The 27755-nt window shown below is 43.2% G+C and overlaps 2 protein-coding genes across 3 annotated transcripts in view; one reads left to right on the forward strand and one right to left on the reverse strand.

The window, feature by feature from the left end:
• Window positions 1-27755, reverse strand: part of PLEKHM3 (pleckstrin homology domain containing M3) — a 798157-nt gene that overhangs the window by 146380 nt on the left and 624022 nt on the right. The window lies entirely within an intron of this gene.
• The window catches only part of ADAM23 (ADAM metallopeptidase domain 23), a 77115-nt gene that overhangs the window by 26457 nt on the left and 22903 nt on the right, over window positions 1-27755 (forward strand). Inside the window, exons 8-24 of the mRNA XM_083707117.1 lie at window positions 317-390; window positions 2414-2479; window positions 3471-3542; window positions 7078-7244; window positions 7657-7741; window positions 10348-10438; window positions 11922-11970; window positions 12996-13095; window positions 13509-13580; window positions 14079-14171; window positions 15928-16008; window positions 16660-16710; window positions 18884-18947; window positions 20173-20278; window positions 21117-21236; window positions 21638-21806; window positions 26607-26718. Coding sequence (XP_083563243.1) covers window positions 317-390; window positions 2414-2479; window positions 3471-3542; window positions 7078-7244; window positions 7657-7741; window positions 10348-10438; window positions 11922-11970; window positions 12996-13095; window positions 13509-13580; window positions 14079-14171; window positions 15928-16008; window positions 16660-16710; window positions 18884-18947; window positions 20173-20278; window positions 21117-21236; window positions 21638-21806; window positions 26607-26718 — 1572 coding nt within the window. The remainder of the gene's footprint in view (window positions 1-316; window positions 391-2413; window positions 2480-3470; window positions 3543-7077; window positions 7245-7656; window positions 7742-10347; window positions 10439-11921; window positions 11971-12995; window positions 13096-13508; window positions 13581-14078; window positions 14172-15927; window positions 16009-16659; window positions 16711-18883; window positions 18948-20172; window positions 20279-21116; window positions 21237-21637; window positions 21807-26606; window positions 26719-27755) is intronic.

The raw sequence follows: 27755 nt of genomic DNA on the forward strand, positions 1-27755 counted from the left end.
AGGCCAGCCCTGTATTGAGGGCAAGAAAAAATATATAGATCTAGACAGCCCATTTCTTCAAGAAGCACCACAGTTTGCTTGCACAACATGGCTAAGAATGGTGGATTTGAAATAGACCTCTAGGTTACCAGATCTTGGGGAAACAAAGGATGGAGTCCATCTGAGAGGAGAAACAGGAGAAGTGCCAGTGCAGGGTTGGAAAGGAGAGACAAACTGTTAGGCGCACAGGAAATTGATTAATTGGCCAGTTTGATAAAGCCATGGGTAATATTCCATGAAGCTGAAACTTCTTTGCTATTATTTTTTTCTTCCATAGATTATGACTCTACTTCTGAATGGCCCTTCCTGTCTGAGTTGCAGTGGCTAAGACGGAAAAGAAGAAGGAGAGCTGTGAGTGTTATCAGTAACACAATTTTCAAATACATGTCTTCACTTCATGTATGTTCCTGGCATAAGAGAAAAGAATCAGAAGCTAAAATTATCTTACATTGGATATGTAGCTGCACTCAGATTGATGATTTGCTGTTTCCTACCAGTAAAGATTGAAGAGACCCAGCGTACAGTCTGTAATTGCATATTTAACCCAGAAACAAGTAAACAATTTTGAAAGATGCAAAAGAAAAGGAGGTGTGCGTACAGAGATCAAATTGAATTGTTATGTAAATCACTAATGATATCATCAAATGGTGCACAAAAAGCTGGTGTAAAGAATGAAGAAAATTATAATTTAATCCTGAAATACTGCAAGCGCTCCTCTTTAAATAGTAGTTTGCTCAGGATTTGGGATAAATTCAAGGACTCGGTTAGCTAAATCACCATTTGCTGCAGGAATGTATGTTTTAGATTTTAATCTTAATATAGAATTAGAGCCTTTTACACCAGGGGTTGCCAATTTTGTGGGGACCAACAGGCGCATTTAAGTTTTAAGATTGTGCCACCAGTCTCAAAATGGCCAGAGTGGGGAGCATGGCATAGCACAAAATGGCTGCTATGTCTGTAAGAGCAGAAAAAAGATAGGACCACAAAATGGTGTGGCCTCTCCCATCAGTGGCTGAAAAGGCACCCACATCAGCCTCTATTGCACATGTTCACAGAAGGAAGCTTTCTGCACCTCCCACATGATCAGAGCAGAAGGGAAGGTGGTTGTCTAATCCTGACACCCAGTGTAGTGTTGGTATGTTGAAGGGAGGGGTGTTCAGTGTAGGAGAGGCCGAGCCAGAGCAAACAGTAACTGAGCAGGAAGAGCAGTCTCTCGTGTAATGTGTATTTTTGAGAAGATACCTTCCACTGGGTGCCATTGAATGTACTGGTGAGCACACTGGCATGTGTGGATGCCACGTTGAAGACCCCTGTTTTGCACTGCCAGGCAGGAATGACTAAACATATGAAACTGCCTTATGCCTTATGAATGTCAGATCAACGGTACTACCCTGACTGGTATCTGATTCCAGGCAGATCTCTTTCCCGGCTCTTAACCGTGGAAGCTGCTCTGTTAGGGCAAATGGTTCAATGCCCCATTAACCTGGCCTTCAGCTAGCACTTGCCTGCCCTTTTACTTGCAACCAGCCCAGGGCAGGAAGGGACACAGGTGGCGCTGTGGGTTAAACCACAGAGCCTAGGACTTGCTGATCAGAAGGTCAGCAGTTCGAATCCCTGTGACGGGGTGAGCTCCCGTTGCTCAGTCCCTGCTCCTGCCAACCTAGCAGTTTAAAAGCACGTCAAAGTGCAAGTAGATAAATAGGTACCGCTCCGGCGGGTAGGTAAATTTCCGTGCGCTGCTCTGGTTCGCCAGAAGCGGCTTAGTCATGCTGGCCACATGACCCGGAAGCTGTATGCCGGCTCCCTCAGCCAATAAAGCGAGATGAGCGCCGCAACCCCAGAGTCGGTCACGACTGGACCTAATGGTCAGGGGTCCCTTTACCTTTTTAGCCCAGGGCAGGAGGTAGCCTGGCCATCAGCTTCCTCCCCGATAGCCTTGGTGTTGCTCTTGTAGCAGGGGGAAGGATAGGGACAAAGCTAGAATCGGTTGGATCTGTCAGTCACTTGCTCTGGCTCCACTAACTGTTGGCCCCTCTGCCTTTCCCCCTTACTAGTTCCAATGAGCACCAGCAACCACTGCCCACTGCCTTAGGTATTATTGACTGAAGATGCCAGGGACTAAGCTTGGGACTTCGTAATAAAGTTTAAGCTCCACTCCAATGGATATAATTTGTAAAATGGCCATGGAACAGATCAGAAGAACAAACATGCCAATGAAATGAATATATTATAGTTAGAAATACTGTCATTAAAATATATAATCCTAAATCAGTTGAATCAGGTTTAGGTACACAGAACAGCATTGCATGGCAATTGATAAAGCAACCCTAAATTCATTTTTAAAAATCCAACTATAGCTTTTAAAATCCTTCAGGTTTCCCGCGGCATATTTGAAGAAATGAAATACTTGGAGCTCATGATTGTTAATGACTATAAAATGGTAAGCTGGCTGTATTAATTAATTCTATCGTTATCTAATTTAGTTACACTATACCCTCTTTTTTACACTTACTGTCTGCTGCAAATGTTATTTACTGATACAACTTCCTGTATTTATTACAGTTACTGAAATCCTACCTTTCAGGAGGAGGGGTAGGATAGAAATGATAAATGATGATAAATGATAAATCCAGTGTTTTGTTGGTGTTATCTTCATTTATTACCCATCCTTCGCCTTAAGGCTCTAGGTGGCTCAGAACAATTTAAAATGCAGCATTAAAAATAATTCAAAACAAATTACAATCACAAGAATATTGTTGGTTCTAAAAATACACATCTCAGGCCAAGGAAAATAAGATAAATTGTCACCTTCCTGATTTATGTTCAGATTGCCCTGGCCCTGACCACCCATCAAATTTGGAACCTGAGACTGATCCTGATAAGGATCTGGCCTGTGAAGCCAAAAATGTTCCCTACCACTTAAGGCCTACATAATTTAGTTATCATGTTCCGTTTTAAACGCTTTACTGATTTTATCTGTGTTTTAGTATGTATACTTGTTTTTTCACCGTATTGTGAATAATAGCTGCTTTTATCAACAATTTTATTATGTACACAGTTTATATAGTTTTGTGATTAAGTCGTATATAATTTTTTCCAAGTAATATATAAATCTGTTTTGATAGTCTGATCCACAGCCTTGCAATAGTATTGTTTCACTTAAAGGCGGAATTGAGAGCAAATGCAAAGGAGACATGGGACCACTAGCTCCAGGAATTAAATATATTTTCAAAGTGAAACTGATGGGGGAAAGTTGTGCAGTTAACCATTTTATAGTAGTTCTCCCCCTTTTTTTCATGACAAATGCTTGTGAATTCCATAAACGTTAGCAGTTCAAGAGAAAACACTGATTAGCAGAGCCACTGTTTGTTCTTTGCATTGCCAGGAGGCAAACCTCTTGATCAAATTATGATTTAACATTTTTCTTCTAGTTTAAAAAGCACCGATCATCCCATGCTTACACGAACAACTTCGCGAAATCTGTGGTAAATCTTGTGGATGCTGTAAGTATTGCAATAATTGGTACAATTAATGCCTCAGGATTCAACATTTGACTTTGCAGACGTTGGGATGAAAATAGTGGTGATAAAGGATGTAAACTTCCACAACCTTGGGAGCACGAACCAGTATATACCAATGGCAATCCTACTAATCCTTATGTAGCCAAAAGGGAGGTATCAGTAGGCCTGGAGGAACCTCTGTAAATCTCCAATATTAAAAATTGGGCTGGGTGGGGCTATCAAATACCCCTAAAATCAGTGAGGACTAGGTATGATTAGTGTTCACAGAACTCTGACTGACTGGGTGTGTGGTGCTGGGGAGGCTACAACTAAAAACTAGGAAAGGAGAATGTAATAAAGTATCCTGGAAAAGGTTTCTGCAGGCTAAATGGAATAATGAGCTGGAACGCTCCATGCTGCAGCATTTTGCACTTGTGACTTTTTAGTGCTCATTTTATTTACATTTTGCTGTATCATTATACAAAAAAAAAACAGCGGTTTACAACAATATACAGTAAAACCAGAACCGAGCAATAAAATTACAAAAAGTTAAAAGCAGAAACAAATTAAAAACGAAACATCAAAAAACCATTGTGGGGGATGTACCGTATTTTTCCGTGTATAACACGACCCCATGTATAAGACGACCCCTATTTTTGGGAGCCCTCAACAGTTGTTGAGCTTCTTTTGTAAGTTCGTTGAGCTGTTGAGCAGCTTTTCGTAGATCTCCCGCTCTGGCTGACGGAACTGGTGCCGTAATACACCGCATTATTATTATTATTATTATTATTATTATTATTATTATTTATACCCCGCCCTCCCCAGCCAAGGCCAGGCTCAGGGCGGCTAACAAGCAATAATAAAAACAAATTGAATGAATACAACTTAAAAACAACATTAAAATGCAACATTAAAATATTGAAACATTAAAATATTAAAATGCAGCCTCATCGCAGGAGGAGAAGGAAAAAGAAAAAAGAAAGAGGGGGAGGGAATCAAATTGGCTCCAAGCCAAAGGCCAGGTGGAACAACTCTGTCTTACAGGCCCTGCAGAAAGAAATCAGATCCTGCAGGGCCCTGGTCTCATGAGACAGAGTGTTCCACCAGACCGGAGCCAGAGTTGAAAAGGCCCTGGCTCTGGTTGAGGCTAATCTAACTTCCTTAGGGCCCAGGACCACTAGGGTGTTGCGATTTATGGACCTTGAGGCTCTCCGTGGGGCATACCGGGAGAGGCGGTCCCGTAGGTACGAGGGTCCTAGGCTGTGAAGGGCTTTAAAGGTCAAAAGCAGCACCTTAAATCTGACCCTGTATTCCACCGGGAGCCAGTGCATACTGGCACTCACCAAATACTCTTCCTAAGTCTGGAAGAGCGAGTAAGCAGCTTCCTCTCCAACATTTCCCTGCTACCGCCACAGCACCAGCCCTCGCTTACTTAGCATATAAGACAACACTCAATTTATCACAAAAAAAAAATCAGAAAAAAGGTTGTCTTATACATGGACAAATACGGTACTCTTAATGGCAGAATAGAAAAGTTTTCAGCAGGCATTTAGAAGTTGCCACCCAAGACCAATTCAATTCAATAAGTAGGTCACCAAAAGTTATATGAGACATCAACACATCATGCCCAGTTAAATCACCCGGGCCAAGATACAATCCAAAGAAACATGCGACAACAAACCTGAAGTGATGTGGAGCCTACTGTAATAATGGTGTCTGGGTATATAATACCTTGATTAACATAATTTTCTAAATATTGTTATGGTCTTCTGTTAAACTTAAGGTTAAATGCTGTGAGACCCCATGATATTAATAATTAGCTAGGCTGGGCCTCCTCCAGAATTCCACCCCGACTAACTGGATAAGTTTATGAAACTAAATGGCACACTAAAGTAAAATCTTATTTTTAAATGTACCCACACACAAAGATAGGATTCCAGGACAAATACTTTACGTCTGCACCCTTGAACATACACAGAGCAGTTTCCTCCTTGCCCCCCATCCCTTAACCAGGGGCAGATTTGCAATAGAGTTGGGAAAGGTTGGGATGCCGTGGTGGTGCACAGACTATTATATTGCATTCTACATTATTCCTCTGTAGTACAACCTCAGTTAGGGCAGCTTCCAGATTTGTACGGTAGGCAATTGTGTTGGACTTGTAGGAAGGAATATTGCTGTGCTCCCGCTGCGCTGAACTTTCCAAGCTCTGAACATCCAATCTCACTGAACTTTCCCTTGTTGTTTGTATTAGAGCTTAGCGAGTGTTCTGCTGAGCCAAGGAAGGATTCCGGCTTGAGCAGCATATAGTTGCACTCCTCTTCCTCTGCCTCTTCCCGAAGTGATCTGTGGGGCTTTACACAGCATTTCCCACAGCATACTGTAGGAACTAAATCAGTTAGGGAACCTCCAGCCTGCAGACCTATTTGGGCCAGTCAGCACCCACTCATTGGGCTCACAAGAATGCTTGGGCCAACCCGTGTCTACCTTCCCTGCATCTGATGTCATCTGAGGGGCAAGTAAGGGGTTGCGCCAAAAGGATACTACCAATTGGCAGTGCCTTCAAAGCCTCTTCTGCACCACTGTCTGCAGACTGCCTCGCCAGAGTGGTGCATGCTCTAGTTATCTCCCGCATGGACTACTTCAATGCGCTCTACGTGGGGCTACCTTTGAAGGTGACCCAGAAACTACAACTAATCCAGAATGCGGCAGCTAGACTGGTGACTGGGAGCGGCCGCCAAGACCATATAACACTGGTCTTGAAAGACCTGCATTGGCTCCCAGTACATTTCCGAGCACAATTCAAAGTGTTGGTGCTGACCTTTAAAGCCCTAAATGGCCTCGGTCCAGTATATCTGAAGGAGTGTCTCCACCCCATCATTCTACCCGGACACTGAGGTCCAGCTCCAAGGGCCTTCTGGCGGTTCCCTCACTGCGAGAAGCCAAGTTACAGGGAACCAGGCAGAGGGCCTTCTCGGTAGTGGCACCCGCCCTCCCACCAGATGTCAAAGAGAACAACAACTACCAGACTTTTAGAATACATCTGAAGGCAGCCCTGTTTAGGGAAGCTTTTAATGTCTGATGTATTACAGTATTTTAATATTTTTTTGGAAGCTGCCCAGAATGGCTGGGGAAGCCCAGCCAGATGGGTGGGATATAAATAAATTATTATTATTATTATTATTATTATTATTATTATTATTATTCACTTCCCAAGTGCCTTGCAGCCAGTGCTTCAGAAGTGCTGCACAAAGTACTTTGCAAATCTTATGCTCAGCGCTTCCGAAGCTTAGGACAGGTAGGGTTGGTGAAAGGTGAAGAACTAGTGCAGTAAATAAGATGGCTCTACATAATCATTTGCAGTGTTGAATTTAGTGCGATGTTGATTCTTTTAAAGGAGACTGGAGGTGTATTGGCTAATTGTATTCCAATCTTTCCCACCTGCTTGACCCCTTTTGTCCTTCCACTGACTCTGACTGGCTAACTGTGCACGCTTTGACCCAGTGTTCTACTCCTGTGCCTGTCCTGTATCTGCCCACAGATTTACAAGGAGCAGCTGAATACCAGGGTTGTTTTGGTTGCTGTTGAAACCTGGTCGGACAGAGATCGTATAAATGTCCACCCTGACCCAAGACAGATGCTTCATGATTTTTCCAAATATCGACAGAATTTCATCAAGCAGCGTGCTGATGCTGTACACCTTCTCTCGTATGTAGCTCAAACTCTGTTTGATACATGGTCTCTCTTTCCTGAAGGCCTCTTTTTCTAGTTCTTATTCTGTCTGCTTATTTATATCTCATAGGTATATCTTAAATGCTGCTTCTTTTAGGTATTTTATTATTATATATTTTTTTAAAAATACAGAATGCAGTGGAATCATTTTTATCCTCTCCTTACTGTTGTCTGAAAGAGGAGAAGCCACTGTAGTTCAACAGTAAAACACATGCTTTGCATGGGGGGGGGGGGAATCCAGCCTTGGACCTTGACATTTCTTGCTAGGGCCGTAATGGAAATGAAATTCCCAATAATTTACATGTGCCAAATAAGAAGATATTTGTAGGGCATCGTATATATGTGAGATAACGCTTTTTAATATTGTTTCGTTTATCTTGTTCTTCAGGAATGTGACATTTCATTACAAAAGAAGCAGCCTGAGCTATTTTGGAGGAATTTGTTCTGTGTCTAGAGGTGTTGGAGTAAATGAGGTAACATTTCTCTTTTGAAGGTCTTGTGAGGAAGGGAAAATTTATGAAATAGTTCCCGCATCATATACCTTCTTTTTAAACAGTGCTTCTCGTCATATGTTCAAAAATTTCAGATTTTTTTCCATAGATATTCCTAAAAGTCTCAAGCCTGAATTGCAGTCGACTGAAAATAATTTGACCTTTTATTCTAGAGTCAGCTTAGCATAGAACACTTGAATACAGGCTGAAGGCAGCCATATCTCACTGTAAGGAACACGGGACAAACCCTCTATGAGAGGTGAATTAGTTCTCTTTATAATGCTATTCATTAGGAAAAAAAAGAAAGGAAATCTTCAAGCATTTAAGGGTCTAGTACACTACTGATAAAGTGGCATGCTTTGGGTAAAGCCCGTGTTGTGGATTATTTGCAAAACTGTAAGCCTTGATTTCTGTCAATTAGTTCAATATCGGTCGTTGTGCTTGGAACTTAGGGTTTAAGTAAGATTCCGGAATTAGAATTTCTCTAATGCATTAGGCCTTTTGGACCATGCTGTCTCCTAGATTCCTCATATTGGAATCAAAATGGACATTGAGGCAATAGGTAAATAGTTCTTCTCATGCAAGGCATCGTACCTGTTTTAGCTGTTTCTGCCCTACGTGCTGGAGCCCTCTGTGTTATATTCCATATTGTTCTGGGGGGGGGGGATCCCCCAAACCTAAGAAGCAGCTTTTCAGGTAGCTTGGGGGAAGGCCTGCAGTGAATAGGGTGAATCCGTGAAAATGAGGTGTCCATCTTTCCACTTCCTTATTACTTCCATTGAACGGAACCGCGCGTTTCTGTTTTGATTTCTTCAAGTCAGTGCACCCAAATGGTTGCGTCGAAGTGTCGTTTGACTGCAGTTGGAAATCGAAAGATACTTTGGTTGGCCTGCAACTAAGTGTGAAATAACCTTAAAATAGTCCTCTGCACATACAAGATTTGTTGCTGTTTTTTTGAAAGCTCTACACCAAAGGTGGGGAAACCTGTAGCTCTAGAGATGTTGTTGAACTACAACTCCCAACACCCCGTCATTGTGCGTTCTGGCTAGGGCTGAAGTTGAGAGTTGCCAACTTGTAACCCTTCAGATACTGTAGATGTCAGGAAAATTGTCTAGAGCAAAGCTTTCCAAACTTTTCATGTTGGTGGCATGCATCATTTAGACATGCATCATTTCACAGTACAGTAAAGGGTAAAGGGACCCCTGACCATTAAGGTCCAGTCGTGACCGACTCTGGGGTTGCAGCGCTCATCTCACTTTATTGGCCGAGGGAGCCGGTGTACAGCTTCTGGGTCATGTGGCCAGCATGACTAAGCCGCTTCTGGTGAACCAGAGCAGCACATGGAAACGCCGTTTACCTTCCCGCCGGAGCGGTACCTATTTATCTACTTGCACTTTGACGTGCTTTCGAACTGCTTAGGTTGGCAGGAGCTGGGACTGAGCAACGGGAGATCACCCCGTTGCAGGGATTCGAACTGCCGACCTTCTGATCGGCAAGCCCTAGGCTCTGTGGTTTAACCCACAGCGCCACCTGCGTCCTTCACAATACACTAGTTCAGTTTTACTAGCAAACCTGAGGAGCACGGGGAGCACCTACACACTGCAGCTGACACACAATTGCTTTGCGACACACAGTTTGGAAAGCTGTGGTCTGGAGTTTTATTTTTGCATGAATTTGGGGTATTCTCGCACACAATAATGAATCTCCCTATCCTATATGATGTCAGTTTTTGTGGTGAGTTATTGAGGGTTCTTTTGGCTGCATAAATAAAAGTTATTCCCAAGGTAACTATGTAGCATATGTTATACTGACATTACTGCTTCCAAGTGAAATCTCTGGCCATTAGCTGCCATGGCAACAAATCACCTGTACTTGACCAACCCTTTCGTTATGTAAAGGGCCATTCTCTGAACAAGAGAGAATGTACCAGGCTATCTATTTTAACAAGTAGAGAGTTATCTGGTTCATAAAATGCTGTCTACAAAGAATGTTGAGTACGATTCTTTAAAGTGTAATGAAGACTGTAACTGTTAGGAACAGTGCAAAAACAGTTAAATGTATAATTCACTGCATGAGCAAAAGATGGGAAAAATCATATTGTTGCATGCAGAATGGGACAAAAGGGTGCAGAGAGTTGAGGCTTTATGCAAGACGTTAAAGTGGGGATTTACAATGCCTAAACATACATTTCCACATCCCTTCTCTGCACTATAGCTTTAAGCTGGTTTTACTTATATGAATGGACCAGCTCCAAAATACCTTATCATACTGTGTGTCAACATTGTTGTTATTTTTTAGACTCTTGTATTCATTTTGGGAAAATAATTATTTAGGAGGTGTCACTAATAAAACTGGACCCAAACATACATTTTTCATTCCAGAAACAGGTGTTCCTACTGTTTAAATGAAGAGTTTCAGGATACGATCCTAAACACACGTGAAAATAATTCGGATTAGTGAGATGTTTCCACTGTTTTAGAGTGTGAATTCCATACAGAATAACTAGTTAAGCAAACACTTTCTCCTAGAAATTGCAATAATTGATAGTACTTTGGTGTGTTCTCTACCTGAATCTCCTTTTCCAACAGTACGGCCTACCCTGGGCAATGGCACAAGAACTCTCCCAAAGTCTGGCTCAGAATTTAGGAATACAGTGGGAGCCAGGGGCCAGAAAACCAAGTAGGTATTTGGCATACAATCTCTTTTGTTTTTATGTACAAATTGAATTTGTAAAACTTCTACATATTTTGGACTTTTCATTATGTATAAACAGGGGTCAGCAAACTTTTTCAGGAGGGGGCCGGTCCACTGTCCCGCAGACCTTGTGGGGGGCCGGACCCACCCCCTCCTGAAAGGGCCCCCCTGCTGATGCCACTCACGCTGCAGCCGCTGCCGCCGCCCCGTCTTCGGCAACATCAACGTCCTCTGTTTTGGCGGGGTGCAGAGCTCTGCGCCGCTGCCTCTTCCTCCCACTTGGCCGCCTCAGTAGGAAGGAAGGGGCGATGCCCAGAGGCGTCCACGGCTTCTGATTGGCTGCAGGAGCTTCCTGCAACCAATCAGAAGCCGTGCCATGCCGCGGAAGTCAGTCTCCGCGCGGCGAGGCCTCCGCACCTGTTTAGCGCGGAGACTGACTGAGCAGGTGGCAGGGTCTGCAAGGTTCGCAGGCCAGATTAACGAGCCTGATGGGCCATATCGAGACCGTGGACCTTAGTTTGCCAACCTCTGTATAAATAAAGGATTGGGCTGCAACAGCTGTTCTGTCCTTTCCTTGCCAGACCAGTACCAATCTTCTTCTGGGGTTAGTTGGACTCTATGCAAACACCTGGGATGTAGTGTGCAGAGGGGAAGGAGATCAACCAAAATCAGATTGAGGCACCTTGCAGAAGCAGACATTTTATTTGTGCAACTCTGTTCAACACATAAAGTTCATATTAAAGGATCTGGAATGACCATTTGTGTAGCAAATGAGGCTTCCACCCATTGCGGTGTTGTAAAACAATGCATTTTATAACCAGCAGCTAATTACTTTTTTGTTGTTATGGAGTAAGGAGATGCTGTGACTTTATTGACTTTATTGTTTTGAGGAACTTGTTGTTTGCTTCATATGCCGTTACAGTGATTGCAGGGTTGGTTGTTTTTTAATGGTATCGTGATTATTGCAAGCCGCTTTGAGCTCAGCATTTGTTGTTTGAAAAGTGGAATACAAATATTAAATGAATGTAAATCAACTAACATATGTCCTTGGTTGAGGCTTGCTGTGGCTTACACTTGCTCATTCATGTTGTGATAAACTGTGACATGCAGATGTGGGCATTGGCCTTGAACTGACACATAATGACTTGAGCATACACTCAGAGGCTAGAGAGCTCAAACTGCATTCAAGCTGGCAAAGGAACGATAGAGACTAGAAAAGAAATGATCTCTACTGGATTTTGTTAATGAACCTCTAATGGAAAACAACAGCTCTTTTCTACTAGGGGTACTTTATCCTAAAACGTATCTTTATTTGGTTATGTAGTGCTTGCTGTATTCAACACTTCAGACAGATACGGGAGCAGAAATGCTTCTTAACCACCCTCCTCTCTTTTTATTTTTTATTACTCATATATATTTTTTAACTACTTTCATTCTTGGTTTTGCATTTTTCATTTTGTTTCAGAAGGATGTGAGTGCACAGAATCCTGGGGTGGATGCATCATGGAGGAAACAGGGTGAGTTGTAATAATTGGTACCTGTTACAGATTTTGGTTTTTCCCGGTTCTTCAGAACTAAAATAAGCAGTCTATGTTTAGACTCATTTCTGGGGTGCATGCAGCATAGCAAGAATTATTTACAGGGCTTGGTAAGACATAAATGGGACCACATCTCCCGGTATTACCCATGGAGAGCCTCAAGGTCCATAAATAGCAACACCCTAGTGGTCCCGGGCCCTAAGGAAGTTAGATTAGCTTCAACCAAAGTCCAGGGCCTTTTCAACTCTGGCTCCGGCCTGGTGGAACGCTCTGCCTCATGAGACCATGAGGCCCTGCAGGATCTGATTTCTTTCCGCAGGGCCTGTAAGACAGTTGTTCCGCCTGGCCTTTGGCTTGGAGCCAATTTGATTCCCTCCCTCTTTCTTTTTTCCTTCCCTTCTCCTCCTGCGATGAGGCTACATTTTAATATTTTAATGTTGTATTTTAAAGTTGTTTTTAAGTTGTATTCATTCAATTTGTTTTTATTATTGCTTGTTAGCCACCCTGAGCCCGGCCTTGGCTGGGGAGGGCGGGGTATAAATAAAATTTATTATTATTATTATTATTATTATTATTATTATTATTATTGACCAGTGGCATAGCGTGGGGGGTGCAGGGGGGGCCGGGCGCACCGGGTGCAACATCTGGGGGTTAGGGTTAGGGGGCGCAAATCCACGGGTTAGGGGGCGCAAATTACTTGCCTTGCCCCGGGTGCTGACAACCCACGCTACGCCACTGTTATAAACCATGACTTAACATCAGTGAACAGCAAACTAATGCATCCTGCTCAATATTCCCACTTTGCTGATATCCTAGCATGAGCAGCAGACTAAGAACCTGGGAGCACCATGTCATCCCAACTGAGATTGTGGTTTGTTTCTCCCTAAACACACAACAGTCAGCAAGCAAGCAAAGAATGTGGTTTATCTAGTGTTTGTCCAGTAAATTATTTACTGTGAAGCATTTTCCTCATTCTTTTTTCTTTTTCTTTTTTGGCCTTTCAGTGTTTACCACCCCAGAAAATTCTCAAGGTGCAGCATTGCAGAATACAAAGATTTTTTGCTTCGAGGGGGAGGTTCCTGTCTTTTCAACAAGCCAACAAAGGTACCTTGATTTAGGGTGGAACTGGATCCCAGCATAAATTATCCCTTGGGGAGAAAAGTGGCTTAGGGATGGGAGCAATTTTACACGGTTAGGAAAGGGTTAAGGAGATCTCCCTCCACTGGCCCCTTATTTAATTTGAAGACATTTGTCAATGAAATGCTAGAGTTGGAGGGTCTGCATCTCCACCAAAGGTCTGGTGGAGCTTTGTCACCATGCTGGTTTATAGTGGGTGGGTGCAGTCATGCTGGTGCAAAAATATATAATATTATATTGATTAATTGAATTTAGATACTGCCCTATACCCTGAGGTCTCAGGGCAGTTCACAGAATAATTCAGTATGCACCTGGATCATTTAATGATAAACAGTTGTGATCTTTTAAATAATAGTGCTTTGTGTATTTGTGTTTTTCAGTTGTTTGACACCACTGAATGTGGAAATGGGTATGTGGAACCAGGAGAAGATTGTGATTGTGGTTTCCAAACGGTACCATTTTTTATACACATATACCCAGTTACTTTATCCTTCCCATCCATAAGATGAAGTGTCCCTTAAAATGAAAGCTCAGATAATGCTTGCTTAACCATGAGGCTCATGGCGTATATTTTAACTACTGTAGCAAAATAATTGAGTCAGTGGATCCTTATAAAAAGGAACTCATTCTTTTAGTGAGAAATTCATAAAAGAATTTTTAAGCTCCATATTGTTTAAAGCCTTGAGTTGTTCACCTTAATTGGACCATTTGAATCCAGAATCCTAAATAAAACGTATGTGTTAAAGTTAATTATTATACTTACTTTCTTCTTCTTACTTTAGTATATAATATTCCTTGCACTGGATCGCGGCATAGTTTTATGGTGCAACCATATATGAACACTGTCAATTTATCATTTTAGTCAATACATGATTGAATTGTTTGTATGATTGTTCGCGGTAGTTAACTTTGATTTTTAGTATTGATTGATCAGAATGTGTTTTCCGCAGGATTGCAAAGCAGATCTGTGCTGTAAGAAATGCTCACTTTCTAATGGAGCACATTGCAGTAATGGTCCATGTTGTAATGAAACCTCCTGTCTTGTGAGTTTGTTTTTTAAAAACTTTTTTACCTTTGCTAGAAATATGGGCTAAACTGCCCTCTCTATGTGCTGCAAATGGCTGAAGCTAATTTAAGAGACTTTTAATGGGGCTCAGTAGCTGATACCATGTTAAAACATCAGTATGCAGTGAATTGATAACTACATATCATAAGCAATAATAGTGCAGCATCTGATGAAGTATGTTTGCAATGTTCTCTCAGAGCTCTTTACGTCGGACACCTCTGCTGTATAGAAGTATACACTCTGATAGAATACTACAAATGCTCTTATTCTGCTTTCCTGTTCTTTGTTATTAGTAACACAAAAAACATTAATTGCTCTTCTCCTGGTTTCAAGATACAGAGGGAAGAGAAAGCTGAGTGTAGTCAGATGTGCATTCTGGACTTTAAGAACGCCAAAAAGCTTAAAAGTGAGATTCCATGGTCAGAAATACTCAAAGAGAAGGGATTCCATGGTCAGAAATACTCAAAGAGAAGGGAGTCCAAGATGGATGGGAGTTTCTTAAAGGTGAAAATATTGAAGGCACAAAGGCAGACAATTCCAACAAGAAAGAAAAGTGGGAGGCATCTAAAGAAACCAGTGTGGCTGCATAAGGAGCGTAGAGATAGGAGCTGAGATTTAAGAAGGGCATTATTAGAAATGGAAGAAAGGGGAAATCACAAAGGAGGAGTGGGCCAAAGCTCAGGATGAGCTCAGGCTTGCAAGTAAAAATACTAATAAAGGTTTATTCGGCTATGAGCAAGAGGAAGAACAAGTGGTAGGTACTCTGCCTGGAGAAGGCAAAGAAATGCTGTTGGGTGACAGAGAGAAGGCAGAATGAAAAATGACTCCTCCAACTCCACCCCCTGTCTCTTCCTCCTCTGGGGGATGGTAGGAATCACTCTGGGCACTGTACCTGTCACAGCTACTCAGGCCCAGGATTGGTGTCTGAGATGAGAGCATAGAATCAATTTTTGCAGCTCCAATGACACAGCACTGCTTCCTGACAGTCCTATTTCTGTGATTCACAGGGAATGCCTCTTGCAATGGGCCCTCTGTGTGTGTCTTGCAATGGGCAATCTTTCTCCTAGGGACACCCCTCCTGTGTTGCTGTTCCAGCACAGTCCACTCAGCTCTATTGAGAAACTCTGCATCTTGTCCAGGGGCTTGAGGTGTGGCTAAGCAGCCCTCAAGCTGCTGTACCTTCTCTTCCATCAAGACAGCGAGTTTGCACTTGCTACAAGTGTACTTTTGCACGTTCTTCAGCAGGAAGACAAACCAGTGTTGCAGGTCACTGCAGCATCTTCTCTCAGCCTCCATGTCTTTTGGTCTTGTGCACACCATGAGACAGTACTCCGCCCGCCCCCCAAAAGTCTCTGCTAAATGCCCTCGCAAACACCCCTGTTCACAAGCTCCTGGTCACGAACTCCCAGCAGCTGCAATGAGCTAACTGTTGCTGGCTGCTAAACTGCCCCTGACTTCTTTACACAGAAACAGCCACGGAGGCTATCACTGAGAGCAGAGGAGTGATGCCTAGAGGGGCTGCTTAATCTCTTCCTTTCTTGTCACTTTTCCAGTCAAAATCAACACCTCTCTCCCACCCCACCCTGAATCAATTTGCCTTCTCACCAGTGGGGTAAAAAACGCATTCCTCTATTTAATCATTATTCCTGCTCATTAAAGAAAAGCTATGCATGCTTGGAGTGATTTTTATTTAAGCCATCTTAGTTATCAATAAAAAATCTTCTGACTTCCAGTTCTTTCCCCGAGGCTTCGTATGTCGCTCTCCAGTGAATGAGTGTGATATTACAGAGATCTGTCCTGGGGACTCTGGCCAGGTAATTAAGTTAGATGCGTTCCATACTACCTTGTAAAACAGTGAAATCATTATTATTATTACTTTCATGAGGACTGTAAGATTCTTTCAGCGAGTGGGAGATGTGGAGAAGATTAATTTATTATTATCTAATTTATTATTGTGCATTCCTAAAACCTAGCCTGAATTGTGTTTTCCTAAAAAGAAACTCAGGCATCTTTAACAATCTTTGCTCATGTTTGTGTGTGTGCGCGCGCAGTAGATTATCAAGTAAAGAAATGCCAGGGCAATTAATTGTAAGAGAATCAATTAAAGATGCACAGACATGCTTACCCCCATTTTTCTCTGATGTAACAGGTATTATTTTAAAAGAGGCATTCATTTTTGTGCGAAAGAGAGGCAGATGCTTAAAAAATGATATGTGCAGTTTTATAGTTTATACTCATGCTAAAGATAATTAAGCATTTTAAAAATCTGCTGCCTAGTTAATCATGGGTGTCTTTTCAATCCATTTAAACTAACCAATTAAGCAACCAAATGTTGCAGCCAACCTCAGTATTCATAACATTTTGTTTAATTGCTCTCTCTTGGTATTCTTTTGTCTGCCTATATACCAAATGTGTTGTCCTATAATTCAAACCTTTGTAATGAGATGATCCCTTTCATCCTTCAGTGCCCACCAAATCTTCATAAGCAAGATGGATTTGCTTGTGATGCAAATCAGGTAAGTAAGTCTTTAATATATATAGTACAGAATATTTATTTTTTGCCAGGCTATATTTTTTATCTCTTGGTCTTTTTATTTGCTGTTTGCTGTTTGCTTCATTCATTGTTTTTATGTTGTCTTAATTGTTAAGAGGCTTCTAGCCACTTCATGTTTTTTTTTATAAAAAAGGTAAGTTTTTAATGTTTGCTGTTTTGCTGTGTTAGATGTTTTAATTTATTGCAAGCCAGCCAGAGTGGCAGGGGCAACCCAGTCAGATGGGTGGTATATAAATAAATTATTATTATTTTCATTATTAAAGAAGAAAACTCAAACTACAAAGTCTTTAGATAAAGAGTGCATGTCTCCGCGCTCTGCTGTAGAGCTATTATGAAGGGCCTTCTAAAACTCAGCCACCTCTGCCACCTTGCACCTTTGCCACCTTGTGAAGTCGTCCGCTAACCGCTAACCGTCTCCCTCAGTTGTGGTGCCACTGCAAGGTTTTATGGCTCAGAAAACAGGAAGGAGCACTCCTCTCTGTTTCCTGATCTCCAGCACCATTGTGCCAGGCTCCAAACCAGAGGAGGAAGAGGCTGCTTTGCAAGGTGTGTGGGAGGGCTTTTCTCTGGGATAGAAAGCAGAACGGTAGGGGGCAGACTGCCTTGAGTGTATGCATTGCCAATCTCTCTGTGTGTGTGTGTGTCTGCCCCCCTGCCTGTGCGTATGTTTCTGAATGTGTGTGTGTTCTGATATGAGTGTACAAGGCAGTGTGTGTTGGCCAGTTTTGCAATGCCCACAGCTGACCTATGGGCCTTAAAGAGTTCCACAATCCTGAGCACGTGGCTCTTGGGCTGAAACAGTTTGGCCACCCCTGCAATAGTAGTATCCATTGCTCAGCCTGCATATATACTGTATTTTTCACTCTATAAAACACACATTTTCCCCTCCAAAAACTAAGGGGAAATATGTGTGCATCTTATGGAGCGAATGCAGGCTCCTTGGCTTCAATGAGAAGCCTCCGAAGTGCAGTGGGAGCGCTCCTGCTGCACTCCGGAGGCTTCGGGTTCCTTTTGCTGAAGGGTAGGTGCCCCTTCATCTAAGCCGCAGCGCTCCTTCAGCTAAGCGGGAGGAGAAATGGAAGTGGCTCCGTTTCTCCTGCTGCTTCGCTAAAGGGGCGCTGCGCAGAGAGGGGGAGAATTTTTTTTTCTTGTTCTCCCCCTCTAAAACAAGGTACGTCCTATGGTCAGGTGCGTCCTATAGAGCGAAAAATACGGTAACCCACCCTCAGCATTTAAGGAATCAGATTCTAACCTGCACTCAGCGTCTTCTAGGTGTGCTCCATTACGTCTGGAATGACCTCTCTCGCAACATTCTCTCCCTGTCCTTCGAATCCCTCATAACTTATAAATGTTAGACAATAGCAACATGACCATTCTGAGGTTGTTGGATACTGGTATCTGTGCAGCATCTGTCAATGGGGAAACAATCCAGTTTTTCACATGTTAAGATTTTATAGTCCTCTACTCTGAAGAAACGGGACGCGGGTGGCGCTGTGGGTTAAACCACAGAGCCTAGGAGTTGCCGATCAGAAGGTAGGTGGTTCAAATCCCCGCGACGGGGTGAGCTCCCGTTGCTCGGTCCCTGCTCCTGCCAACCTAGCAGTTTGAAAGCACATCAAAAGTGCAAGTAGATAAATAGGTACCTCTCTAGCGGGAAGGTAAACGGCGTTTCCATGCACTGCTCTGGTTCGCCAGAAGCAGCTTAGTCATGCTGGCCACATGACCCAGAAGCTGTACTTCGGCTCCCTCGGCCAGTAAAGCGAGATGAGCGTCGCAACCCCAGAGTTGGTCACGACTGGACCTAATGTTCAGGGGTCCCTTTACACCTTCCTATGAAGAAGTGGCTCTCTTACTGGGAACCATCAAATTGTAGGATTTGGAAGGGACTCTGGGACGCATCCCGTCTCAGCCCACTGCAATGCAGGAATCTCCTACATGCAATACGGAGCAGTATTAATTTACATTTCCTAAAGAGACTGACCCAGGAAATTGCTCTGACCATTCCCTTTAGTAACAAAGCAGTGTTGAAAAAGAAAAAGAAAAAGGTATGTCTGTTGCTGATAAAATAGGTCAGCTTTTTCTTGTCCCTGTCTGAAAGACAAAATTTATATTAATTGCGGTTTGTTTCTATTTAGGGTCGTTGCTACAACGGAGAATGCAAGACGAGAGATAATCAGTGCAAATACATCTGGGGAACGAGTAGGTTGATTTAAGTATGCTGTATTCAGATGCATTTCTTTCTTGTTTGTGCTGCCTGCTTTCCCCTTTGGTATAATTTTTCAATTAAAATTGTACTTTTCAGTAATAAAAGGTAATTTTCAGAAAAGTCATTTTTGTAGTTTTTAATACACATGCATACACACGCATGCGTACACACACACACACACACACAGACACACTTCTTGTTGTTTAGTCATTTAGTTGTGTCCGACTCTTCGTGACCCCATGGACCAGAGCACGTCAGGCACTTCTGTCTTCCACTGCCTCCCGCACTTTGGTCAAACTCATGTTAGTAGCTTTGAGAACACTGTCCAACCATCTCGTCCTCTGTCGTCCCCTTCTCCTTGTACCCTCCATCTTTCCCAACATCAGGGTCTTTTCCAGGAAGTCTTCTCTTCTCATGAGGTGGCCAAAGTATTGGAGCCTCAGCTTCAGGATCTGTCCTTCCTTTCCTCTATTTAAGTTTTCTTAGGGACAGGAAAGGCCTGTCTCCATCTGCATTCTAGAGCCATCATGGTACTTATGGCCACATTCTATATATATATATGAGACAGGCCTTTCCTGTCCTAAGAAAACTTAAATAGAGGAAAGTCTGCTGCCTCCTCCTTTCTCTAGAGTCCTCTCAAAAGCCACTCTGTTTGGAGCCGAGAGACCCACCTGAATAATGTTGGGTGCAGTACCTGGGCTGTTAGCAGAAGACAGTAGGAAAAACTTTCCATTCATAAATTTCCTTAAATAATCTTAGGCTCTAAACCCAATTTTGTGTGATTCTCCTTTTCTGCAGCAGCCCTGCGTCCCATTCTACATTTTTCAGGAAGCTCCCTTGACCTTCCTCTGCCTGAGAATCTTTTCTTGGAGTAAGGAAGAGGGGAAATTTTATTTCTGTAACTTTCTTAACTTGAGCTTAGGATCTTTCTTCATACTCATTTTTCACAATGTAATTTAATAAACTTTCAATGTACCGTCACTATGCATCACATGCTTTCCGCTATGTAGTGGTAAAAAAATAACCACCAAGTTCCTGGTGCATGTATTTTTACAAAAACATTACATTTGTAACATGCAAAGCATTTAGGACATACACTTTTAAAAAGTAACTCTAGCACCCTCAGCAGTTCCTAATCTCCTGGCTACTTTTTAACGGGAGAGCATTTTGCTTGCCTGGGTATGTTAGTAGAAATTACTGTCACTTTTTCTTCCATAGAGGCTTCAGGATCTCATAAACACTGTTATGAGAAGCTAAACACAGAAGGCACGAAAAAGGGAAACTGTGGAAAGGATGGAGAGAAATGGATTCCATGTAACAAGCAGTAAGTTGAACCTTTTTGAATGAATATAAATGTCGTGGTTAGAAATTCCAATTACTGTTTTGTTTTTCTGAAATAAGAAACCGGCCTGAGTTCCTTTGGGAGGAAGGGTGAGATATAAGTTCAATAAATATGCAATAAAAGTTTCGGTAGAGAATTTAAACACATTTAGGATACAAGACACTGTCTGTTGTGCTCAGCAGGGTTCTGAATTTCACAGCCCATTTCTCCATCTGATGCAGAGCTCATATTGTCTTTTAGTTATTTTCATTGCTTAGAAACACTTTGACCTGCTGATTTGTAGTGCTTTGTGTCACCACTCTCTACTATGCTGTGATCTCCTTTTAAAATTCTTTTACATTATATAATCTGAATAGATGCATAGTCCATAAAGAGTGGAGAATAGGATCTGGCTGGTGAGTCGGGTCCTCAGCTAACCCACCATCTACAGGCCATTTTGTCAGGTAGACAGGGTAACCCACCTGTCAGTGGTCCAACAACACCATAACATCAGGTGGCCCAGCTTCAAATGAAATATTTTTTCCATTTCTTTGCAGTTTGGCTTAGGCTCAAGGGGTTACTGCAAAGGAAGGTTCCTTCAGTCTATATCAGTGGGGATTACAGTCAGTGCCCATCAGCCGATTTCCCCCTTGCATTTGGCAGGGATCCGTTGTACTCGAGTTCCTGACCAAGAATTCTAAAGTGTAGTCTGTCCCACTGACCATTGGCTGATCAGTCCTGATTGCAATCTCAGCTTCAGCAGGATTCAGCTGCACTTGGGAACAATTTCCATTTTACAAAACAGGTCGTTAATGTAGTATGTTTTTATTTTATTTTACAGTGATGTGTTCTGTGGGTTATTGCTTTGTGCAAATCTTGATGGCGTTCCACGAATTGGTCATCTTCAGGGAGAAATTATCCCAACTTCTTTTTTCCACCAAGGTGTAGTAGTGAATTGCAGGTGAGTCGTGTCATATACAAGGTGTATTAATGCATTTTTAGCACTTTCAGTTGAATAATTAAGGTATATTTTGGAAGTTAACTTCTCAAGAACTAAAACCAAAATTTTGTTTCATAAAACTTAAGTTTAGTTTACATTTCTGTAGTACATGCCCCAAACATTCTCTTTTAAGTATTGGCATCATTGCCTTCTAGACACCAATTTTTAATATCAATGTTTCTAAAACTTACCTGCTTTTGTTCTTGCTGCCCCATTGAAATAATTCAAAGTTTTACTATGACTTCAGCGTAGTCAATATAGTACTTGCTTCTGAGTATTTTGAGATCTGTGAGCTAGTTACATTTGCTTACTTTATAAACTTTTCAGTCATGCTAAGAGCATAAAAAAACTTCCTCTTCCAGTTGTGCCCACGTACTTCTAGATGATGATACAGATTTAGGATATGTTGAAGATGGAGTTCCGTGTGGTCCTCAGATGATGTGTATGGACAGAAGGTGTCTGTCTATCCAGTCTCTGAATATTAGCAGCTGCCCTATTGGTGCTAATGGAAAAGTTTGTTCTGGACATGGGGTAAGTCCCAACTAAGTTTTGCCCACTTTCCTAGTCCAGCTAAGATTAGTACATATTCCTAGTTTAATTAAAAAAACAATATTGTAGTGTTTCTCACCATTAACCTGTATGTGTCTTCACACTGGACACTGAGAAAGAGATATTGCTCTTTCCTCTCAGTACTTAGTTCTGTTTACCTTCATAAATGCTGGCTGATATTCCAGCAGGTGGGTTGTTTTTTCCGGTTGTGCCTAGAGCTGGAGATCTGGAAAATAAAGGCCACAATTTTAATTTCATTTAAGAAGTGAGTGTTGCTGGATTAGGCCTTTCTCATTCAGCTGTCTCTTGTCAGTAACTAACCAGCTGCCTACAGGAAGCTTTCAATCTGCAAATGAGCACAATAGCACTCTCTCACTCACGTTCGCCAGCGTACGGTATTCAGAAGCAAATAGCCTTTGATACTGGAGGTAGAACATAGCCATGATGGCTAACAGACAATGATTGACGTATCATCTATGAATTTGTCTAATCCTCTTTTAAAATGGATGGCTCTCACCACTCTTCCTCATCCAGCCAGTCCCTTACAGGCATTTTGGACTGCTTCATCTGGATCTGTTTGCAACTCCTTCCAACACTCGAGAGGATGAGAGTGGTGAATGCGAGTCCTTGGCCAAGAGTCTCCATGTTGGCCCTGGTTTTTAGACCTACTCAGGCTACGAATGGAGCCACCATGACCGCTTCCTCTTTGCTTGGGTTTGCTGATCCAGCGTCCTATATGATATCTGGATCTGAAGTGGGTGAATGTAGAAGAATGGTGTTTGAACAGCAGTGCCTGAAGCTCAGCTTATTGATACCTTCATGGCATCCTCCATTCTTCCACAAAACAGATCAGTCAAAGTACCTGAAAGGCTTTCATTGCCTTGTGTGCCTCAAAGATGATTTTAGCTTCTTCTGTGTCCATTCGGCAGGTACATTACAGCTTTCAGGACATCGTGCTACCATCCTTTTGCCCCAATCCAGTCCACCCTCTTGAGAAAGTTTGGCATTGGATGTTTGATAGGCACTTGAGAAATGCTTGAATCAGGGGTGTAGCTAGCTGCTCCAGCACCCGCAGCAGCGGGGCAGGGCAATCTGCCCACAGAGGCAGCGTGGCGATCCGCCCAGGGGGGCACCGTGGCAAGCTGCCCACTGAGTCTGCCTGGTGGACACAAGCCCCACGCTGCCGTTTCGGGCAGCGCGGGCCCCAAGGCACTGTGTCACTCCCAGGAGAGATGCATGGCTCAGGCATGCTGCAGGCCAGGCCCCGCGGTAAGTGCTGCCCCTGATGGTGTGCCATTTTGTCACCCCATTAGGGATGACACCCAGGGCGGACCGTACCCTCCGCACCCCCCTTCCTACACCCCTGGCTTGAATTGTACAAAGGACTTCCAGCAGTCAGAGAGGGTGTTTGTATCTCTCTATCCATGAACTCCAAGAAATAAGTTTTCATTCTCCACTCTGGCCAGTTGACTGTGGGCCTGCTTTGCATTGGTCTGTGACTCACTTAAACTGCTGGTGCAGTCTAATATCACAGCAGTCTCAGGCCACTTGGCTTTCACTGTGGATGCCTTTGCATCTAATGCTTCTGTTTTGGACGTTTGCTGAGATGCAACTTGATCTTCTCCAAGCGCCTTTGTTTCTTTTTTGTTGCTTCTCTAAACCCCAAACTCATTACAGTGATGCCCCGCAAGACGAATGCCTTGCAAGACGGAAAACCCGCTAGACGAAAGGGTTTTCCGTTTTGGAGGTGCTTCGCAAGACAAATTTCCCTATGGGCTTGCTTCGCAAGACGAAAATGTCTTGCGAGTTCCTGCGGGTTTTTTTTCCTCCCCCCCTTTTTCTAAGCCGCTAAGCCGCTTATCAGCTGATCCGCTAAGCCGCTAATAGCGCTAATCCGCTATGCCACTAATGGGCTTGCTTCGCAAGACGAAAAAACCGCAAGACGAAGAGACTCACGGAATGAATTCTTTTCGTCTTGCGAGGCACCACTGTACAAGCTTGACTTGTCTTCATCTGCTGGTGCTTCTTTTAGGAGATGTGTGTTGCAGCAGGTGGTTCCACAGAGCTGCAGGTGCTTTTCTTCCCCTCTGCTTATCTTGGGACTGCTTGAGTATATTCCATCTGATGGACAGACACCATAGAAAATGGTCCATTGTATTCACCTGAAAGGTGTCTGTCCCCATGTTGTTCAGTCTTCGTTCTCTGTCCTCAACTCTGTTGCATTTCCTGCCTTTGGGCATGAGGTGGCAGCATAGCCCATTTCATGGGCATATGTCCATGAAAACCACCTTTCAGGTGACTACAACAGACTGTTCTCTAACAGAGGAAATCCTATACCCAGTAGAGTGTTCCAGAGGTTAAGCACATGGGAGATTGCAAAGATCCCTGGGGTTGGCAAACTTCTGATCCCCTTCTGACCCCCTCTAGGCAAATGGTGAAGCTTTACTTAAGAGTAATAATAATAATAATAATAATAATAATAATAATAATAATAATAATTTATTTATACCCCGCCCATCTGGCTGAGTTTCCCCAGCCACTCTGGGCGGTTCCCAATCAAGTGTTAAAAACAGTACAGCATTAAATATTAAAGACTTCCCTGAACAGGGCTGCCTTCAGATGTCTTTTAATGATAGGATAGCTGCTTATTTGCTTCACATCTGAAGGGAGGGTGTTCCACAGGGCGGGCGCCACTACTGAGAAGGCCCTCTGTCTGGTTCCCTGTAACCTCACTTCTCGCAATGAGGGAGTGGCCAGAAGGCGCTCGGCGCTGGATCTCAGTGTCCGGGCAAAACGATGGGGGTGGAGACGCTCCTTCAGGTATACAGGACCAACGCCATTTAGGGCTTTAAAGGTCAGCACCAACACTTTGAATTGTGCTCGGAAACGTACTGGGAGCCATTGCAGATCTCTCAGGACCGGTGTTATGTGGTCCCGGCGGCCACTCCCAGTCACCAGTCTAGCTGCCACATTCTGGATTAATTGCAGTTTCCGGGTCACCTTCAAAGGTAGCCTCACGTAGAGCGCGTTGCAGTAGTCCAAGCGGGAGATAACTAGAGCATGCACCACTCTGGCAAGACAGTCCACGGGCAGGTAGGGTCTTAGCCTGCGTACCAGGTGGAGCTGGTAGACAGCCGCCCCGAACACAGAATTAACCTGCGCCTCCATGGACAGCTGTGAGTCCAAAATGACTCCCAGGCTGCGCACCTGGTCCTTCAGGGGCACAGTTACCCCATTCAGGACCAGGGAATCCCCCACCCCCGCCCACCCCCTGTCCCCCAAAAACAGTACTTCTGTCTTGTCAGGATTCAACCTCAATCTGTTAGCCGCCATCCATCCTCCAACCAAAGGAAGGGAAGTCCCACGGTAGTCTGGATGTCTCCCGCATCCCACCCAGGGAATGAGACACGGATCACTTTCTGTAAAGGCTCCTTCAGCTGGGTGTGCAGTAGGCATCCAGCCTCACCTATTTCCTTTGGGCTTCTGAAACACATTTATGTAGAAGTCTGTACAGTCGTTTTCTGCTCATTTTGACGTGACAGGTTTGTGTCAGGTGTGCCTTTGTTTCTTTGCCTCCGCTAATGCTCTCTCTTGCTTGTTCATGAGACTGGAAGTAGGGAGGAGCTGGCTGGTTTGTCAGAGTTTGATCATGTGTCACTATTTGTTCTGGACGGGGGGGGGGGGGGAGAGAGAGAGAGAGTTAACCCACTGTAAGTAAAGGTAAAGGGACCCCTGACCATTAGGTCCAGTTGTGGCCGACTCTGGGGTTGCGACGCTCATTTCGCTTTACTGGCCGAGGGATCCGGCGTACAGCTTCCGGGTCATGTGGCCAGCATGACTAAACCATATTATATTGAGCGTATCTTAAAATAAAAAGGTAAAGGGACCCCTGACCATTGGGTCCAGTCATGACCAACTCTGGGGTTGCGGCGCTCATCTCGCTTTATTGGCTGAGGGAGCCAGCGTACAGTTTCCAGGTCATGTGGCCAGCATGACTAAGCCGCTTCTGGCAAACCAGAGCAGCGCACAGAAACGCTGTTTACTTTCCCGCCGGAGTGGTACCTATTTATCTACTTGTACTTTGATGTGCTTTCAAACTGCTAGGCTCTGTGGTTTAACCCACAGCACCACCCGCGTCCCTAACCCACTGTAGCCTCCAGCAAAAGGAGCCTTCACAGCAAGTGACCAATGTTTCAGTTTCTGTTTATGATGAAATGCAGCAATAGCATGTGAGTGTGAGTGCTTCAAAGCACACACTGAACCAGCCTCTGCACAAAACTCTTTTTTACATTAGTGAACAGGCTTAAAGGAATGTGTATGCAGATCAAGTTCTCCTGCGGTCAGTAGAACAGCATGCAGATCTGAGAGCATCTTTTTTTCTAGTTCTAAACTATAAATGGTAATCTCTATTAGAGTTAAGTTCAGTATGTGGCCAACATAACTAAGCCGCTTCTGGAGAACCAGAGCAGCGTACAGAAACGCCGTTTACCTTCCCGCCAGAGCCGTACCTATTTATCTACTTGCACTTTGACGTGCTTTCGAACTGCTAGGTTGGCAAGAGCAGGGACCGAGCAATGGGAGCTCACCCCGTTGCGGGGATTCGAACCGCCGACCTTCTGATCTGCAAGTTCACAAAAATATAAATGTATAAATGGATATATAAATGGATAGTATAAATGGATTTCCCCCTAAATAGGACTACTTACTCTACCTAGGAACTTTAACAGATGAACCAAGCGTATGATTATTTTTTATTATGTGGTAACCCGATTTTTCTTTTAGGTATGCAGCAATGAAGCCACCTGCATTTGTAACTATACCTGGGCAGGGACAGATTGTAGCATGCATGACCCCAAAAGGAAAGAAGAAGCAGAGAAACCAAATGGACCAAAGGGTTTGTGTAATTTCAGTTTTTCTTCCCACCCCCAACTCTTATATAATTACATTTTTGAGCAGGAAAATTTGGAGCAAAGTGCCCATGCACAATGCAGGTGTGTGTGTGTGTGTGTGTGTGTGTGTGTGTGTGTGTGTGTTTCTAGGTAAATAGCATTTATGCTAGGTATTCTAGGTGAAAAGCATTTATGCTTTTACCTGTAGCGTTCCAGAGGTGCTCACAGAAAATCATTACCTACCATGAAAACATTTTAGCTGTTGCCTTTTCTGTTTAATGACATAGATAATATAGGTAATATATTCTATTTGAAACCCATTGATAATCTTATATCCCAGTATGACAAGGGGTTTGTTTGTTGGTTATTTCTATTTTTGATACGTTATAACCATGAGAAGAATGCTTCAATCCTTTACTAAATGCAAATCTCTATTAGAGTTAAGTTCGGTATGGAGGACATCAAATGCCATTTACCACACAATCCTGTGCATGTCTATTGAGAATTAAGTCCTGTTTAGTACTGTGGGGGCTTAGCAGGAGTAGCAAACAAAGTCCCAGTTCTGTTTCACGACAGCTTCCACTATCCCTTGCCATTGGTCATAGTGGCTGGGGCTAATGGGAGCTGGGAGAGCACCACGTTGGCCACCCCTCTGCCGCCTTAAATGTTTTGCCCAGTTATGCTATGGAGTCCCTTCTTTCATATGACTTCCTGAAAGTTTTTTGTAGACTATATCGCTGAAGAAAAGTAACAAAAGCATCAAGAAATATTCCAAATGTTAATTATTCTTAATTTTTTTTCATGCTGAAATAGATCTTTGTTTTCTTGTTGCGTGCTTAGCAGGCTTTAAAGTTTGGGGTTTTTAAAAAGCCCTTTGAATCTATTAACCATAGCATCCTGAAAACCCAGTACTAAAAAGTGAACCAGCCGTAGCTTGACTTTTTTGGGGAAATTGGTTTTAAATTTTCTCATTTTCAGTGCACCCTGTTACATTTCCCATATTTTAACCTCTAGAATTTGGGAGACAGTTTTTTATTTACAA

Source organism: Podarcis gaigeae (genome assembly GCF_964106915.1).
Source record: "Podarcis gaigeae genome assembly, chromosome: 1".
NCBI classification, from domain to species: domain Eukaryota; kingdom Metazoa; phylum Chordata; class Lepidosauria; order Squamata; family Lacertidae; genus Podarcis; species Podarcis gaigeae.